The sequence below is a fragment of the Vulpes vulpes genome, chromosome 6, assembly GCF_048418805.1.
Source record: "Vulpes vulpes isolate BD-2025 chromosome 6, VulVul3, whole genome shotgun sequence".
NCBI lineage: Eukaryota > Metazoa > Chordata > Mammalia > Carnivora > Canidae > Vulpes > Vulpes vulpes.
Genome location: NC_132785.1, coordinates 132,807,419 through 132,824,980, shown reverse-complemented (window position 1 = coordinate 132,824,980; position 17,562 = coordinate 132,807,419). Strand labels below are relative to the sequence as shown.

Genomic DNA, 17,562 nt, shown 5'->3' with positions numbered 1-17,562 from the left:
AAAATAACACTGATATAGTAGAGACAATTAGGGGACAGGTCAACACTGAGAAGACCAGGAAAAAGAAAACAAGACTTTTCAATATATTGGCAATGGAGAAACTATTCATAAGCAATCATTAATCATGAAATCAGAATGTTATAGGTAAAAATAATTATGCATAGCATCAAATATTAAGAATACACTTAGTGAAAATCAGCTACATTTATCTACCCATATATTAATCAAGGTAATTAAATACAAGATATAGACCAAGAGAAAGCTTGCACAAATTTCATAACCAACAAAGAACTTTCACCTGAATATCATAAGAACCCTCAAAACTCAATGGAAAAAAAACAACAGAATTCATGTATAAAACAGGGAGAGCCTTGTGTGGACATGTTATACAGGAGGGTACAGATACATGAAGTAAGCACAGGAGAGGACACATCCCACCAGGATATTTCAGGGTAATGAGATGCTCTATACACTCATCATGGGGGCTCAGGCATGAAAGAAGCAATGACCAGAACATCCGGGGAGCATGCAGGCACCTGGGTTTCAACCCTGCAAGTAGAAATGAAAAATGGAACAGAAGCCCTGGAAAATCATTTTTCTGTTCCTCCTGAAATTAAAGATGGATACCCTACCAGGGGACCTGGAAATCCCACTCCTCAGTGATTGCTCCAGAATAAAGAAACCCAATGTTCTTGTAAAAATGGCATGTGATGAATTATAATGTCTTCATTTCTGTTAGATGCCTAGAAAACCCCCCAAAAGCCTGATTTAAAGAATAATGCCAGTGGAAAACATCCATTAATGGGACAGGATTCTGCAATAAGAACCACACTATTGATGCCCACCTATGATCCCAGGGGAACATCAAGGACATGCTGTTCCATGAAGGTCAGCAGTCTCAGACATGACAGGCCATGCAGCCTGGGGCATTTGTACAGCCAGGCCAGGGTCACAATTGTTTGGTTGGGCTTTCTCTCCATCTCTCTTCCCCAAACCCAGATGATGAGCTCCTCTGCATCAGGCTGCATGCTGCCCTCCTGTGCACACTGAAACAAACCTGCATCAGGCTGCATGCTGCCCACACTGAATCAAACCACCTCTTGTCCTCTGATGGGGGGTTCCTGAGAGTCTGACGTGTCTTGTGATAGGAACTGTCCCCTCCAGCATCTCTGGCTCTGGCTCTCTCCTGTAGATGAGCAGGACTAGGTTAAGACACCTCTACTGATTCCATCTGTCCCCAGCTACTGTCTCTCCCCACAACCTGAGGTCTAGACCTTCCTCTCACTCAGATGGAAATGAGGTCAAGTGTTTGGGAACAGAGTGAGGTCAGAGTTTTAATCAACTGTCTGCACAGGATCCCAGTACTGTTTGTTTTCTATACAGAAATAAATATAGAAGAACTTGTCCAGATTAAAAAATCATATTTTATATATTTATTTAGAGAGAAAGAGAAGGAGAGGAGTAGGAGAGAGAGAAAGAAAATCTCAAGCAGATTCCCCATGACCATAGCCTGACTTGGGGCTCAATTCCAGGATCCTGAGATCATGACGTGACTCACAGCCAAGAGTTACATCAAGAGTTAGATGCTTAACCATGTGAGTCAACCAGGCGACCCATCCTTGAGCAACTGTTTAAAGAGAGATTTGTGTTTGTTATTATTGTGTTTTGTCAGACTTTCTATTGAGGTTAAAAGTCTCTTCTGTATTTTGGAGACTAAATCCGTCTCAGTATATAGTTGAACACACTGTCTCCCATTTCATAGGCTACCTTCTTGCTCTGCTAATATTTGTTCTGCACACTTTGTGCATGAGGTAGGCTCACTCATCGGTCTTTGTTTTTTTGGCTGTGATTTTAATGTTATATCAAATAAATCATGAAATGCTTGGGTGGCTCAGGAGTTGAGTGACTGCCTTTGGCTCAGGGCGTGATCCTGAAGTTCTGGGATCGAGTCTCACGTCGGGCCCCCTGCATGGAGTCTGCTTCTCTCTCTGCCTGTGTCTCTGCCCCTCTCTGTGTCTCTCATGAATAAATAAATCTTAAAAAAACAAATAAATCACAGCCAAGTTAATATCACAATGTTTTCCCTTTAGTTTACCTGTATAAGTTCTAGGGTTGAGGCTTCTACTTAACTTTTTAATCCCTTTTGAGCTTTTCTTTGTCCTTGTATCTGTGTGATGTTTGATAAGGACCAATTATCATTATTTGTATGAGGTTGTCCCACACCATTTTGCTATAGAGACTATCTTTTCCCACTTTGCATTCTTAGATATCTTGTGGTTGAAGGAATTCTGACTCTATATGCACACATTTACTTCTGGGCTCTGTAATGTGCTCTACTGTCTCCATGTCTGATGTTAGGCTGTCACTGAAATGTTTAATGTGCGACTGAAATCCATTTCTGTAGAGGGATGTGTGATGTCTGACTATTGTTCGTATTTCTTCAAACTGTATGGTGACTTTCATGTGATTTTATTTTCCATATGAATGTGGAGTTTTTCTATTATGTAAGAAAACAATTAATATTTGATAACTTAACATTAAAACCATTAGAACAAAATATATTTGTGTATTTGTATAAACCAAGAAAAATACTCAGGGAGAGTTAATAAGTATATAGAAAATAAAAATGAAATTTAACTCATAGGCACTCTAGGAAAATAGGTAAGCCTTAATACATATAAGAAGATTTCAAAGAGAAGAAATTACTGACACAAAAAAATAGAAAGGAACATGAAAAAAATTCTAAGATTTTAATAGTGCAAATAATGGATAACCAAGGCAAATTAAAAAATTCCTAGTATTATCAATAAACGAAAACTGTTTCATGAAGAAATAAAAAATGAACAAAACAGAACAAATATGAAGCCTGAAACCATTATCTAAAAATTCTGCCTGGGGCAGCCCAGGTGGCTCAGGAGTTTAGCTCCACTTTTGACCCAGGGCCTGATCCTTGTGACCCAGGATCGAGTCCCGCATCAAGCTCCCTGCATGGAGCCTGCTTCTCCCTCTACCTGTGTCTCTGCCTCTCTCTCTATGTCTCTCATGAATAAATAAAATCTTTTAAAAAGTTCTGCCTCAAAAAACACAATGAATAATTTAAAAAGAATAATGCAATGAAAAAAACAAAATCAGAATGCTTTATCTACGAATATTCAAAATATTTTAAGAATTAAAGCCAAACATTTCAGTGTCTTTCAAAACGTATTTAGAATGGATCGTGACCAAATTGATTTAAGGAGGCCGGGATGAGTCTGACAGCAAACCCACACCACAGACCCCAGAAGGTGGGTCTCATGGGTAATATCTCAGATGCATATAAATGCAAAAATCCTTGCATCCTGAATCCAACAGCATATGGACAGATCGCACAGGATGACCTAGAGGGAATCATCCCTGGGATGCAAGGATGCTTCAGTATGCCCAGACATAAATGGGAACCCTGTATTGACAGAATGAAGGACTGGTTGTACATGATTCTTTCCTATGATGCCTAAAACCGCTTGAAAATGTCTAACATGCTTTTATCTTGCAAACATCTTAACTGTTGAGGCAGAAGTGATTGCCTCCACAAATTAGTCACATTTTATGAAAAACCCAACACTGCATTCAAAAGTTAAAACCTGAAGCCCTTCTGTCAAGTCAGGACCCACAAAAAGTCAAAAGGAAATGAAAAGTCCATTTTTTTCCCATATATTTGAACACTTCATAACGTCAAAAGACATTACACACAATGGGCTAGAGACGTAAAGCAATCCCTGTTAATAACTTGTATAGAATCACATCTAGGTGTGGTGCTGATTATATATTCAAAGGACATGCAAATAGGATCCTTCCTCCACTGATTAAACCAGCCCAGCCCCAACCCTGCAGCTGAGAGAGGAGCCCCAGCCCCAGATCCCCAGGTGAACCCATTCAGGCATCAGGACAGAACACAGACAAAACACCATGGAGTCTGTGCTCTGCTGGGTTTTACTTGTCTCTATTTTAAAAGGTAATTCATGGAGAACTAAAGACCCTGACTATGTGAGTGGAGGTGAGTGAGAGAAACAAGGGATGTGGGACATTTCCTGACCTGGATGTCTTGTGTCTGCAGGTGTCCAGGGTGAGGTGCAGCTGGTGGAGTCTGGCGGAGACCTGGTGAAGCCTGGGGGGTCCCTGAGACTCTCCTGTGTGGCCTCGGGATTCACCTTCAGTAATTATGGCATGAGCTGGATCCGCCAGGCTCCTGGGAAGGCGCTGCAGTGGGTCGCAGGTATTAGTGAGAGTGGAAGCAACACAGTCTATGCAGACACTGTGAAGGGCCGATTCACCATCTCCAGAGACAATGCCAAGAACACTCTGTATCTGCAGATGAACAGCCTGAGAGCCGAGGACACGGCCGTGTATTACTGTGCAGACACGGTGAGGGGACCACAGTGTGAGCCCAGACACAAACCTCCCTGTAGAAGGGGATCAGGACCACAGGGGTTGCACACTCCTCCCCACTTCTGTCTTGAAGGCCCAGGAGCAGGTGCAGATGGAGGTTCTGGGCAGGTTTCCTGTCAGGGTCTGGGCTTCCTCTCCAAGGAGCAGTTTCCCCAGGGAGCCTCTCTGGACCAGGAATCTGTGCTTAACTATTCGGTTTCTGATTTTAAAAGTTAGATTCTTTAGGAAAACAGTTACTTTATATGCACAGAAGACAAAGGTGCTTACACTTATTTACTATTTCCCTAAATATGAAAAATATACAAATGTCTCCATGTATCTCAAGGGTGAGAAGGATCCGGGGATCCCTGGTTGTCGCAGTGGTTTAGCATATGTCTTCAGCTCAGGGCATGATCCTGGGGTTCCTCGTTCAAGTCCCACATCATGCTCCCTGCATGGAGCCTGCTTCTCCCTCTGCCTGTGTCTCTGCCTCTCTTTGTGTGTGCGTTTCTCATGTATAAATAAATAAAGTCTTCAAAAACATAAAGGAAAAAAGAATACAAAAATACAAATTCAAAGGGACACATGCACCTGGATTTTTAAGCAACATTATGTACATTAGTCAAACTATCGAAACTATTCATACATGGAATGAACTCTAATCCATTTCGAACTATGTGGATGGAGGTAGCAATTATAATGCTAAGTGAAGTGAGTCAATCAAAGTAAGGCAATCACTGTATGACTTCAGTCATATTTAGATATGTCATTAATGAGCTTGGAATATCTCCTTTTTTTGAAATCTGACAACGTGCTTGGGGTAAAGAAATGATGTGAACCCCATGGATAAATTTCTCTGTCCCTGTCTCCGTGTGAGAAACACAAACATCACATTCTGGTAGGACACTCATGAACTCATGGTCCCAATTCCTGGCCTGAGACGTGCCAGGTTCAGGCTCAATCTAGGTCAGGACATCATCCTTGCCATCACCCCTTCAATGTCCAGTTCCTGCAGAGGTTCCTCCTCACAGGGCCCTGTCCTGGACCGGTATTGGTGGTCACCACAACACAGGGCAGTAGTGGAACTTGCAGGACGCCAGGAAATCAAACCTGCAGGTGTGAAAGAAATATGAAACAGAAGGCCTGGAAAGTCATTTTTCTGTAATGGTAATGAACTGTTTTTTCCTGGAACAGGAAGACAAGAGGACGGCTTTCCTTTAGGAGATTGATTTCAACTCAGACATCGAGAGGGTCAATATATCTTTGCATTGGCTCTTTCTCGAGGAGTGTAAATTCCAGGTACACACTTAGGGTTTCATATTCTGTGCCCATTCACAATGTACTACTGGAGTAGAGACACTTCATCTCTACTGCAGTAGAGATTTAGTGCAGTAAATACCCTGTGAGCCCAGACAGGGTCCTCCAATCAGAGTCGGGGTCTGGGCTACAGGGGGCTCTCAGGGCCACCCAGCACAAGGCTGGTGTCCCAGGAGCAGGTGCACAGGGATCTGGGGAGGGCTTGCTCAGAGAAGTTGGGGTCGCCTTGTTCAAGGAACTACCTAAAATTCAGGTAGGACAGAGAGTGCTATAGGATGTGTAATATTTTTATATAAAATACTTCCATAAATAATACTTAAAAGTAAAATTTAATGGTGGACAAAATACTGAAAGATGTGATTACTAACAGTTGACTCTATATCGATAACTACATGAATTGATCTTTAAAATTTCAATTCATTATTGTACTCATTTTATTAGAATATCTCTTAGTCAAAATCATTATCTGCCTGTCTTACATACATGATGATATCACCCTCAGATCACATCTGCACTTCCCTGTCCTAATCCTGCACGGTTTAGGAATTTCTCCCAGGATGAGCAGAAACTGTCTTCCCCCAAGTGAGTCCAAGCTCGAGATGTCTCTTCCTTCTGGATCATGAGGCTTCTCCAGGATCTCATAGCTGCTCATTATCCTCAACCATCTCTGGTCCCAAACACACAAGATGATGCTTAATTCATAGCAATTTGCTTCTCAGGACTTTATAGGATGGCATCTTTCTGAAATTACTTTACCCACAAGAGGTAATAGCATGCATTTTGAAGGGTTCTCCTGAGGAAATGGACCCATAGCCCATTGGGTCCCATGACTGAATAGGCTGAGAGGTCCTTGATCTACATTCATGAGGTGGGGACCCAGGGGAGCCAGTGGAGTAATTCTCGTCTTACTGTGAAGGAGTCTCTCAGTGGAGAATCTGGAGACGTGCATGTGTAACTGTCTCCAAGGCAGGAGGACATGGATGTTCAAATCAAGCCTCCAGGCAGAAAGAATGATGGAAGTCTTCATCCTTCTGCTATTTATTCTATTCAGAATAACTCAGGTATCCCTTTTTCTTTTCTTTTTTTTTGAAAATTTTATTTATTTATTCTTGAGAGATACAGAGACAGTCGCAGAGATGGGGCAGAGGGAGAAGCAGGCTCCACGCAGGGAGCTCAATGAGGCTGTTACAGCAGCCAGAACAGGGTATGGACCTAGTGAGACATGAACCCAAGTAATGATGCTCTGGCATTTTCACAAGTCATGTCTCTGATGACCCTGAGGGATTTGAGTGGTACCATCTCCTTCCAGAGTTGTGTTATGCTGACTGCTGTGAGGTGTGCACCTCACCACTGGGAAAGACGTTGGTCCCCCATGTCCCCAACCTAATACTCACCTACATCTGTTACTCTCCCTCCATAGACGAAAGAGGTTTCACTAGGTGATTTCATTACTGGAATCCCTCAAACACCTACAATAACTGTTTATCCTTTATCTATGTTTATATGCAATCATTCTTCTAGAAGGGTTCTACACCATCCTAGTGGCATGACCTGATGTTCACAGTGTCTCTCAGCTCTTCCATCCTATTGCATAGTTTACACATGAACAAACTGGCAGAGAAGCTGTTTCAGGAAGTGAAATCCACTCATGGAAAATGAGTACCCCTGAGGGCAGGAAATATATCTCTGGTGAGAACGACCCCTTCTTTGGATCAGGAGGGAAAAACTATACTCAGAATCAGAGTAGAGTATGTAGGGCCCAGAAGGCTCTGCAAAAAACCCTTGTCAGTTCCTCACTCGTTCACTGACCCAAACCTAAATCCAGGCCTTAAATATCTCCGATATAATGTCATATTGCCTAACAGACAGAAGTGTTGCCTACAGTGGTCATTGGGTGTCGTATTTTACATATTCATGCACGTGGAAAATGAAATGCATCTCTCCATAGATATGTCTTATATCTACTGATTTATTAGATGAGAAAAAGAAAGCAGAAAAACAGAAGAGAAATCTTTTGGCCACAATAGGTTGAAGACCTACTAAGGGAAATTCAGCACTTAAAAAATTAATCAGAAGAGGGAAGAAAAGTTATTTGTTTGCATATGACATGATTGCTACAGAGGCAATTTCTACAAATTTCACGAACTCTAGGAATTAATTAATGATGTCAGGGAATGTTCCAGATATAAAATAAACAAATATAGCTATGATTCCAAAGACTAAGGAAAATTATCTATATAAAATTCACAAAAATATGACTTTAGCTAGCATCAAAAATAAAGATTTAGGATTAAATTTCAATAGGGGATAAAATACCATAGTAAAAATGATGTATTTTGACAAAAGGCTTTTTTTTTAAGAAAACAGAAATGAAAAGCTAACAACGCTCACAGATGAGAATATCATATTTTCACAGTGACATCTGCACAAAGTGATCTGCAAAGGTAATGCAATCCTTGCTATTAACTTGTTAGAATCGAATTGTAGTCAGAAGCTGAATATATACTCAGAGGACATGCAAATAGGGCCTTCCCTCCGCTGATTAAACCAGCTCAGCCCCAACCCTGCAGCTGGGAGAGGAGCCCCAGCCTCAGGATCCCAAGGTGACCCCATTCACAGATCAGGACAACACACACAACTCACCATGAAATCTCTGTTCTGCCAGAGTCTCCTTGTCGCTATTTTAAAAGGTAATTCGTGGAGAACCAGAGACCTTGGAGGTGAGTGGCAGAAACAGGGGATGTCAGACAGCATCCTGACCAGGATGTCTTGTGTCTGCAGGTGTCCAGGGTGAGGAGCAGTTGGTGGAGTCTGGGGGAGACCTGGTGAAGCCTGGGGGGTCCCTGAGACTCTCCTGTGTGGCCTCTGGACTCACCTTCAATAACTACTGGATGTACTGGGTCCACCAGGCTCCAGGGAAGGGGCTTCAGTGGGTCTCAGAAATTAGCAGTAGTGGAAGTAGCATGTACTACGCAGACTCTGTGAAGAGCTGATTCAGCAACTCCAGAGACAGTGCTAAGAACACACTGTATCTACAGATGAACAGCCTGAGAGCTGAGGACACGGCCCTGTATTACTCTGGAAAGGGACACAGGCGACCTCAGTGTGAGCCTAGACACAAACCTCCATGTAGAAGGGGATCAGGACCACCAGGAGGTGCACACTCCTCACCACTTCTGTCTTGAAGGTCCAAGAGCAGGTGCAGATGGAGGTTCTTGGCAGGTTTCCTGTCAGGGCCTGGGCTTCCTCTCCATGGAGCTGGTTCCCCCAGGGAGTCCCTCTGAATACTTCCTTATATGTTTACCTCTTCGGTCTTTCTTAGAGACTTAGAAATTCAAGTATAGCACTTACACTTACTTGTACTTAACTTTTCCTGTCCAGAAATATTAATCAATTACAAATAACTCCATTCACATCAACTGAACATTTTCATGAGTCCTAGTGGCACTCACTGTGTATCACAGGACCCCAAACTGACATACTGTCTTGCACATCATGGTATAGGGGAGTCTCCAATCAACTTAACAGAAAGAGACATTCTACAAAAATGTTAATAACATTTGGGGAGTGAGAGAGATTCCCAATATGACATGGTAGGGAGGTGGACTCAGAGGTCACTCACACACACACACACACAATCACAAGAGTATAAGCTTTTATCACCTTCACCTCCATGTCTGATGAGAGCCAGGCAGGCTTCTCATTATGTCCTAAATACCTGGATGGTGCTAGGGAAGGACACTGACTTAGGGTGTGTGTTGTGGGTCAGTGGTGGGGATGGGGTCCTGCTCCATGGAATTTGTGGAGGAGGTGGTGCCTTAGGGGAACACTTATGTCAAGAGGTCCAGTCTCATAATTGCATTAAAGCCTTTATGCACAGGGACTGGATAAGCTCCCTGCACCCTGACCCCATGTGAGGTGACAGGGAAAGGATGGGCTAGGACGTGGGTGCTCTCCCAAAACCACATTTGCCTGCACCTGGACCTCAGACTTCCCAGACTCCAGAACTATGGGAATGAGTGTCTGTTTTTTGATCCACCCAGTCCATGTAGGTTGTTCCAGCTGGGGGCACAGGCTAATCTCAATTTTTTTCTTTGTTTAAATTGAATTTACCACGTTTACTTTGCACTCAGTGCTCATCACATCATGTACCCTCTTAACACCCATCACCCAATTACCCCATCCCCAGCCCTCCCTTCTAGTGACCCTTAGTTTATTTTTTCCCAGAGTTAAGTGTCTCTCAAAATTTGTCTTCCTCTGTAGTGTTACCCCACTAGGTTTCACTCCTTCCCCAATACTCTCTTTTAATATTTCTTATATTCCATGAGTGAGGCCATATCATTGCGTTTTGATGATTGATTTATTTCTCTCGAAATAGTGCCTCCAGTTCTATCCATGTTTAAGGAAATATTATTTCATGCCATGCATCATTTCTGAGGGTTGTGTAATATTCCATTGTATATATAGACCATATCTTCTATATCCATTCATCTGTTGATGTACAAGGAGGCGCCTTCCGCATCTTCTTCATCACTCTTCTGTAGAAGGGCATCATGACTCCTCCCAGAGTTTTGCTATTGTGGCCTTTGCCTCTGTCAACTTTGAGGTGCAAGTGTCCCTTCGTTTCATTAAAACTAACATCCTGAGAGACAGACTGATTCCCACCAGGGCATGGTATGAATATGGACCCTGAAGGACACACACACATACACTCTCTCTCACATGCACACATCACACACACACACAAGTATATAAAAACTTTATCATCTTCCACCTGATGTATTATTTATTTCCCTTAACCTTTACTCATGATCTTCTAATACTTTTTCTGTTTTCTCCTCAGCTGTCTTCATTGCCATCAAGTTGTCTTCTATGTTGCTCACTCTTTCTTCCACCTCATTAACCCTCATTGTTGGGACCTCCAATTTAGATTGCATCCCATCTAATTGATTTTTAATTTCAGCCTGATAGATCTAAATTCTGCAGTCATGAAGTCTCTTGAATCCTTTATGCTTTTTTTTTCCAGAGTCACCAGTTGCTTTATAATCAAAAGATGAATGGATAAATAATATGTGGTCTATGTATACAACGGAATATTACTTAGCCATTAGAAACGACAAATACCCACTATTTGCTTGGATGTAGAGGGATCTCGAAGGTATCGTGCTGAGTGAAATAAGTCAATAAGAAAAGGACAAACATTATATGGGCTCATTAATTTGAGGAAAATAAAAATTAGTGAAAGGGAATAAAGGGAAAAGAGAGAAAATGAGTGAAAATATCAGTGAGGGTGACAAAACACGACAGACACCTAACTCTGAGAAATGAACAAGGGGTAGTGGAAGGGGAGGTGGACAGGGATGTTGAGGTGACTGGGTGATGGGCACTGAGGGGGGCATTTGGTGGGATCAGCACTGGGTGTTGTGTTAAATATTGGCAAATTGAACTTCAATAAAAAATAATAAAAAATAAAATAAAACAAAGACTGTAATAAAGAATGAAGAAGGATACTATATTATAAACATGGTTTATCCAACAGGAGATCTACCTTTTCTAAAGGTTCTTACCGCTAACTTTGGAGAGGACAAGTGCACAAACCAATTAACCCTAAATTTAATGATACATATGGCTACTATTACCTTAACAGCAGGGACTTCATTGTCCCCCAGACATCAGTGAGAATCATCTAAGCAGAAGCTCAACAAGGAAACAAGAGGTTTGGGAGACATACTGGATTGGACATACTTTAAAAATGTATCGGAACATTTTTCCTAAAGCAGAATACACGTTCTTTTTTGCATGTGGAAATACTGCAGAATTGATCATATACATGGTCACAGGTCATGTGTCAAGTGGTACAGAATGGTTGAATTCACTCCATGCATATTTTCAGGCCAATATGCTATGAAACAAGAAGTCAAACCCAATAAAACATGGAAGGGCCCTAAGAGACAATACCACCTCATACCAGTGAGAATGGTGGAAATTAACAAAGCAGGAAAAAAATGTTGGAGAGGATGTGGAAAAAGCGGAACCCTCTTTCTTGTTGGTGGGAATGTGAACTGGTGCAGCCACTCTGGAAAACTGTGTGGAGGTTCCTCAAAGAGTTAAAAACAGATCTGCCCTACGAGTCAGCAATTGCACTGCTGGAGACTTACCCCAAAGATACAGATGCAGTGAAATGTCAGGACACCTGCACCCCAATGTTTATAGCAACAATGTCCACAATAGCCAAACTGTGGAAGGAGCCTTGCTGTCCATCGACCAATGAATGGATTAAGAAGATGTGGTCTATGTATATAATGGGATACTACTCAGCCATAAGCGAGGAGGAATACTCACCATTTGCTTCAACATGAGTGGAACTGGAGGGTATTATGCTGAGTGAAGTAGGTCAAAGACAGACAAACATGATATGGTTTCATTCATTCGGGTAATATAAAAAATTGTGTAAAGTATTATAGAGGGAATGAAGGAAAATAAGTGGAAAAAATTAGAGAGGGTGACAAAACACGAGAGACTCCTAACTCTAGGAAATGAACAAGAAGTAGTGGGAGGGGAAATATGAGGGGCTTTGGGATGACTGGATGACAGGCACTAGGGGGACACTCGACGGGATGAGCCCTGGGTGCTATTCTATATGTTGGGAATGAATCGTCAATAAAAAATGTATAACAAATAAATAATTGCAGATAAAAGAACATCTAATTGAAGAAGATATGGGTCAATGAAGAAATTAAAGAACTTAAAGAAAATTTTAATCAATGAAAATTAAATCACAACACGGTATGGCTTTGGGACACATCAAAAGCAATTCACAGAGGGAACTGAGCAGTACAGGTCTTCCTCAAAAACAGGAAAAATCTATAACAAGCAAGATAAACTTGCACCTAAACGAGCTGGGGAAAGAGATTAAAGAAAGCCTAAATCTAACAGAAGAGAAGTAATGAAAATTAGAGTAGAACTCAATTATATAAGAATTACAAAGAAGAAGATAAACAAACCTCAGAGCTAATATTATGAAAATGTTAGTAAGTGTAAGGAAACACTAGACAGATTTGACAATTTAAAAGTGAAAGTACCCAAACTAATAAAATCATGAATGAATGAGAAGAGATCACAATGAACACCCAAGAATTACAAGCAAGTGTTAGAAGAAATTATGAGCAGCTATAAGCCAAGATACCGGGTGTTCTGGAGAAATGGATGCAATCCTAGGAACATAAAGACAACCAAAACAGAAACAGCAATGAACAGACAAGCTGCACAGAACAATTACTTGGATATAAAAATCAATCATAATTAAAAGTCTTCCCAAAGCAAGATTACACAGACAGAAGGTTCCACAGGAAAATTCCACAAGAACAATCAATATCTATTCTTCTAAAACTATTCCAAATAATAGTAATTGAAGGAAAACATCCAGACTTGTTCTCTGATTTCTTTTTTTTTTTTAATATTTTATTTATTTATTCATGAGAGACACAGAGAGAGAGAGAGAGAGGCAGAGACACAGGCAGAGGGAGAAGCAGGCTCCATGCACCGGGAGCCTGATGTGGGATTCGATCCCGGGTCTCCAGGATCACGCCCTGGGCCAAAGGCAGGCGCCAAACCGCTGCGCCACCCAGGGATCCCCCTGTTCTCTGATTTCAACATTAGCTTGACCCCCAAACCAAACATCCCAGTAAGAAGGAGAATTACAGAAAAATACCATTGATGTATCTGGATCCAAATTTCTCACCAAGATACTAACCATCAGGATCCAACAGTATATTAATAGGATTATTCATGACACTGAAGAAATGAGCTTAATTACCGGGCTACAAGGGTGGTTCAGTATGTGTCAACTGATCAATATGATAATCACATAATAAAAGAAATGATAAGAGCCATTTTATCCTCTCAACTGATGCCGAAAAATAATTTGACAAAAGACATTATGCTTTCTTCATAAAAACCTCTTCCCGGAGCAGCACAGGTGGCTCAGTGGTGCTGTGCTGCCTTTAGCCCAAGGCATGATCCTGGAGTCCTGGGATCAAGTCCCGCATCTGGATCCCTGCATAGGGCCTGCTTCTCCCCCTGCCCCTCCGATTACTAAATAAATAAAATTTATAAAAAATACCTATTTCTGTGTAGTGATACACCCAAATTCACAAAAGCCATCTACAGAAGATACAAAAAGAATGATCCTCAACCTCAAAAAACTGAGAGCTTTTCTCCTAAGATCAGGAACAGGACAGGAATGCACACTGTCACCACTGTTATTCAACATAGTACTAGAAGTCTGAGCCTGAATAATCAAAAAAAATTCAAAGTCATCCAAATCAGCAAAGAAAAATCAAACTTTGACTCGCCAGAGAGGACAAGATTCTTTAAGGACAAACACCAAAGACTCTATCGAAAAATTGCTAGAGCTGATATAGGAATTCAGCAAAACCTGAGCATACAAAATCAATACAAGGAAGTAAGTGGCATTCCTATATACTACAAATGAAACAGAAGAACGAGAAAACAAGGACAATGAAACCCATTCATAATTGCATCAGAAACATCAGATAATGAGGAATAATCTTATCCAAAGACAGAAAGTATGTGTAGTCTAAAATGTCTAAAATGCTTATGAAAGACATTAAAGAGGACACAAATATATAGAAAACATTCTATTCTCATGGATTGGAAGAATAAATATTGATATAATGTCTATGCTACCAACAGCAATCTACACATTCAATACAAACGCTATCAAAACACCACCAACATTTTTCTAGGAAATGGAGCAAACAATCCTAAAATTTGTAAGCAAACAAAAGGATTATGACTTGGCAAATGAATGTGGACAAAACAGCCAAAGGCATCACAATGCGGAATTCAAATTTATGGAAGGAGCCTCGGTGTCCATCGAAAGATGAATGGATAAAGAAGATGTGGTTTATGTATACAATGGAATATTACTCAGTCATTAGAAATGACAAATACCCACCATTTGCTTCAACGTGGATGGAACTGGAGGGTATTATGCTGAGTGAAATAAGTCAGTCGGAGAAGGACAAACATTATATATGTTCTCATTCATTTGGGGAATATAAATAATAGTGAAAGGGAATAGAAGAGAAGGGAGAAGAAATGGGTAGGAAATATCAGAAAGGGAGACAGAATGTAAATACTCCTAACTCTGGGAAATGAACTAGGGGTGGTGGAAGGGGAGGAAGGCAGTGGGTGGGGGTGAATGGGTGTCAGGCACTGAGTGGGGCACTTGATGGGATGAGCACTGGGTGTTAATCTGTATGTTGGCAAATTGAACACCAATAAAAAATAAATTTTTTATTAAAAAAATCAACATTGTGGTCATCAAGACAGTATAATAGGGGCAGTAAAACAAACACATAGGTCAATGGAATCCAATAGAGAACCCAAAAATGGACTCACAGCTCTGTGGTCAACTTATCCTCATCAAAGTACAAAACTCTATCACCTGGAAAAAGGAAAATCTCTTCAAAAAGTGGTGTTGGGAATATTGGACACCTGCAAGTAGAAGAATGAACCTGGGCCACGTTCTTACACTCCACACAAACATAAACTCAGAGTAGGTTAAAGACCTAAATGTGAGGCAGGAAACCATCAAAATCAAGGAGATTTTGTGACCTTGCCTACAACAGGTTCTTGGGACTCGAATCTCCAAAGGGAAGGAAAACAAAAGCAAAATTGAACTCTATGGACTACACCAAGGGAGGAGCTATGGACAGCTATGGAAACACTCAACATAATTAAAAGACAACCTAACGAATGGGAAAAGCTAGGGATGCCTGTGGAACATGAGCATCTGTCTTTGGCTCAGGGAGTGATCCCAGGGCTCTGGGATTGAGACCAGCTTCAGGCTCCTTGTGGGGAACCCACTTCTCTCTCTGCCTGTATCTCTGCATCTCTCTCTGTCTCTCATGAATAAATAAATAAAATCTTCCAAAAAAAAAAAAAGAATGGGAGAAGATATTTGCAAATCTATCTTTAGATTAAGGGTTCCCAAATTCGACAAACAAATTATCAAAATAAACCACAATATGAAATGTACAATCAGAAATGGGCAGAAGACATGAAAACACACCCTGTCCTGATATGAGTTGCTGACTCACCTTATATTAGGTAGGCCCTCCACATGCAAAATGAAATCTATTGTCTCCTCTAGGTCAGCCTTATATCAAATGCATGATTAGACCAGACAATGAATCCAAAAAACCAGAGGAAAATATTTCTGCCCCAGACTGGAAGATCTAAAAGAAATCCTGGCATGAAAACTACATAAAAGAAATGAAAAAGTGGTAAAGTGGAAAGAAAGTAATTTGTTTGCCTATGACAATGTCTTACTAAGGTCAATGAGAAAATACCTCACATAAAAACTGGAAGAGGAGATCTCTGGGTAGCTCAGGGGATTGGCGCTTGCCTTCAGCCTGTGGCGTTATCCTGCAGACCCAGGATTGAGTCCATGTCAGACTTCCTGCATGGAGCCTGCTACTCCTCTGCCTGTGTCTCTGCCTCTCTCTCTCTTTCTGTGTCTCTCATGAGTAAATAAACAAAATTCTTTTAAAAAGTGCAGGAAATGATGAATGAGCTGAGGAAAAAAATCAGGATATAAAATAAGCAAATAAAGATATTTTTCTACAAACTAATAACAAATTACCGACACAAAAATAACAAAATAATCCGCTTTACACTGGAATCAAAGATAAATATTTAGGATTAAAATTTACTAAAGAGATAAAATATTCTATGGAAAATGACCTACATTGATGACAGGCTTTTGAAACTGCACTCAGAAATGCAAAGATAACTCTGCTTACACATTAGAACTTCATATAGTCATAGTGCCATCGCACAAATTGCTAGAGAAATTGTGGTGCAACACTTGTGCTGACTTTTAATGACTCAAAGGCAAGCATAGATCTGTTATATAGTCAGAGGACATGCAAATAGGGCCTCCTCTCCTCTGATTATACCAGCCCAGCCCCGATCATGCAGCTGGGAGAGGAGCTCCAGCCCCAGTATCCCCAGGTGACCCCATTCAGTGATCAGGACACAACATAGACAAACCACCATGGAGTCTGTGATCAGTGGAGTTTTCCTTGTCATTAATTTTAAGGGTAATTCATGGAGAACAAGGGACCATGAGTATGTAGGTGGAGGTGAGTGAGATAAATGGAGGATGTGGACAGTTTCCTAAAGGATGTCTTTGTCTGCAGGTGTCCATGGTGAGGTGCAGCTCGGGGAGTCTGGGGGAGACCTGATGAATCCTGGGGGGTCCATGAGACTCTCCTCTGAGGCACCTGGATTCACCTTCAGTAGCTACAGCATAGACAGGGTCCACCAGGCCCCAGGAAGGGGCTTCAGTGGGTCGCATACATTAGCAGTGATGGTCGCATACATTAGCAGCAGCACAAGCTACGCAGATGCTGTGAAGGGCCGATTCACCATCTCCAGAGACAACGTCAAGAACACGCTGTATCTGCAGATGAACAGCCTGAGAGCCGAGGACACAGCCATGTATTACTGTGCAAAGGACACAGTGAGGTGACCTCATTGTGAGCCCAGACAGAAACCTCCCTATAGAAGGGGATCAGGACCAACAGGGGATGCGCAGTACTCACCACTTCTGTCTTTAAGGCCCAGGAGCAGGTGCATATGGAGATTGTGGGCAGGTTTCCCATCAGGGTTTGGGCTTCCTCTCCAGAAACTGCTGGGGATTTACCCCAAAGATATGATGCAGTGAAACAGCAGGACACCTGCACCCTAACGTTTATAGCAGTCATGTCCACAAGAGCCAAGTTCTCAGAGAAGCCTCGATGTCCTTTG

The 17,562-nt window shown here is 41.5% G+C and overlaps 2 gene segments (V, D, J or C); both read left to right on the top strand.

Moving 5' to 3' along the window:
• Positions 1-3,945: 3,945 nt before the first annotated feature.
• LOC112912798 (immunoglobulin heavy variable 3-23-like) lies at positions 3,946-5,633 on the top strand. The segment is given in 4 exon segments: positions 3,946-3,991; positions 4,094-4,417; positions 5,371-5,520; positions 5,599-5,633. Coding segments are annotated over 4 exon segments (555 nt in total).
• Positions 5,634-16,807: 11,174 nt separating this feature from the next.
• On the top strand, positions 16,808-17,284 carry LOC140599259 (immunoglobulin heavy variable 3-74-like). The segment is given in 2 exon segments: positions 16,808-16,853; positions 16,953-17,284. Coding segments are annotated over 2 exon segments (378 nt in total).
• The last annotated feature ends 278 nt before the right edge of the window (positions 17,285-17,562 follow it).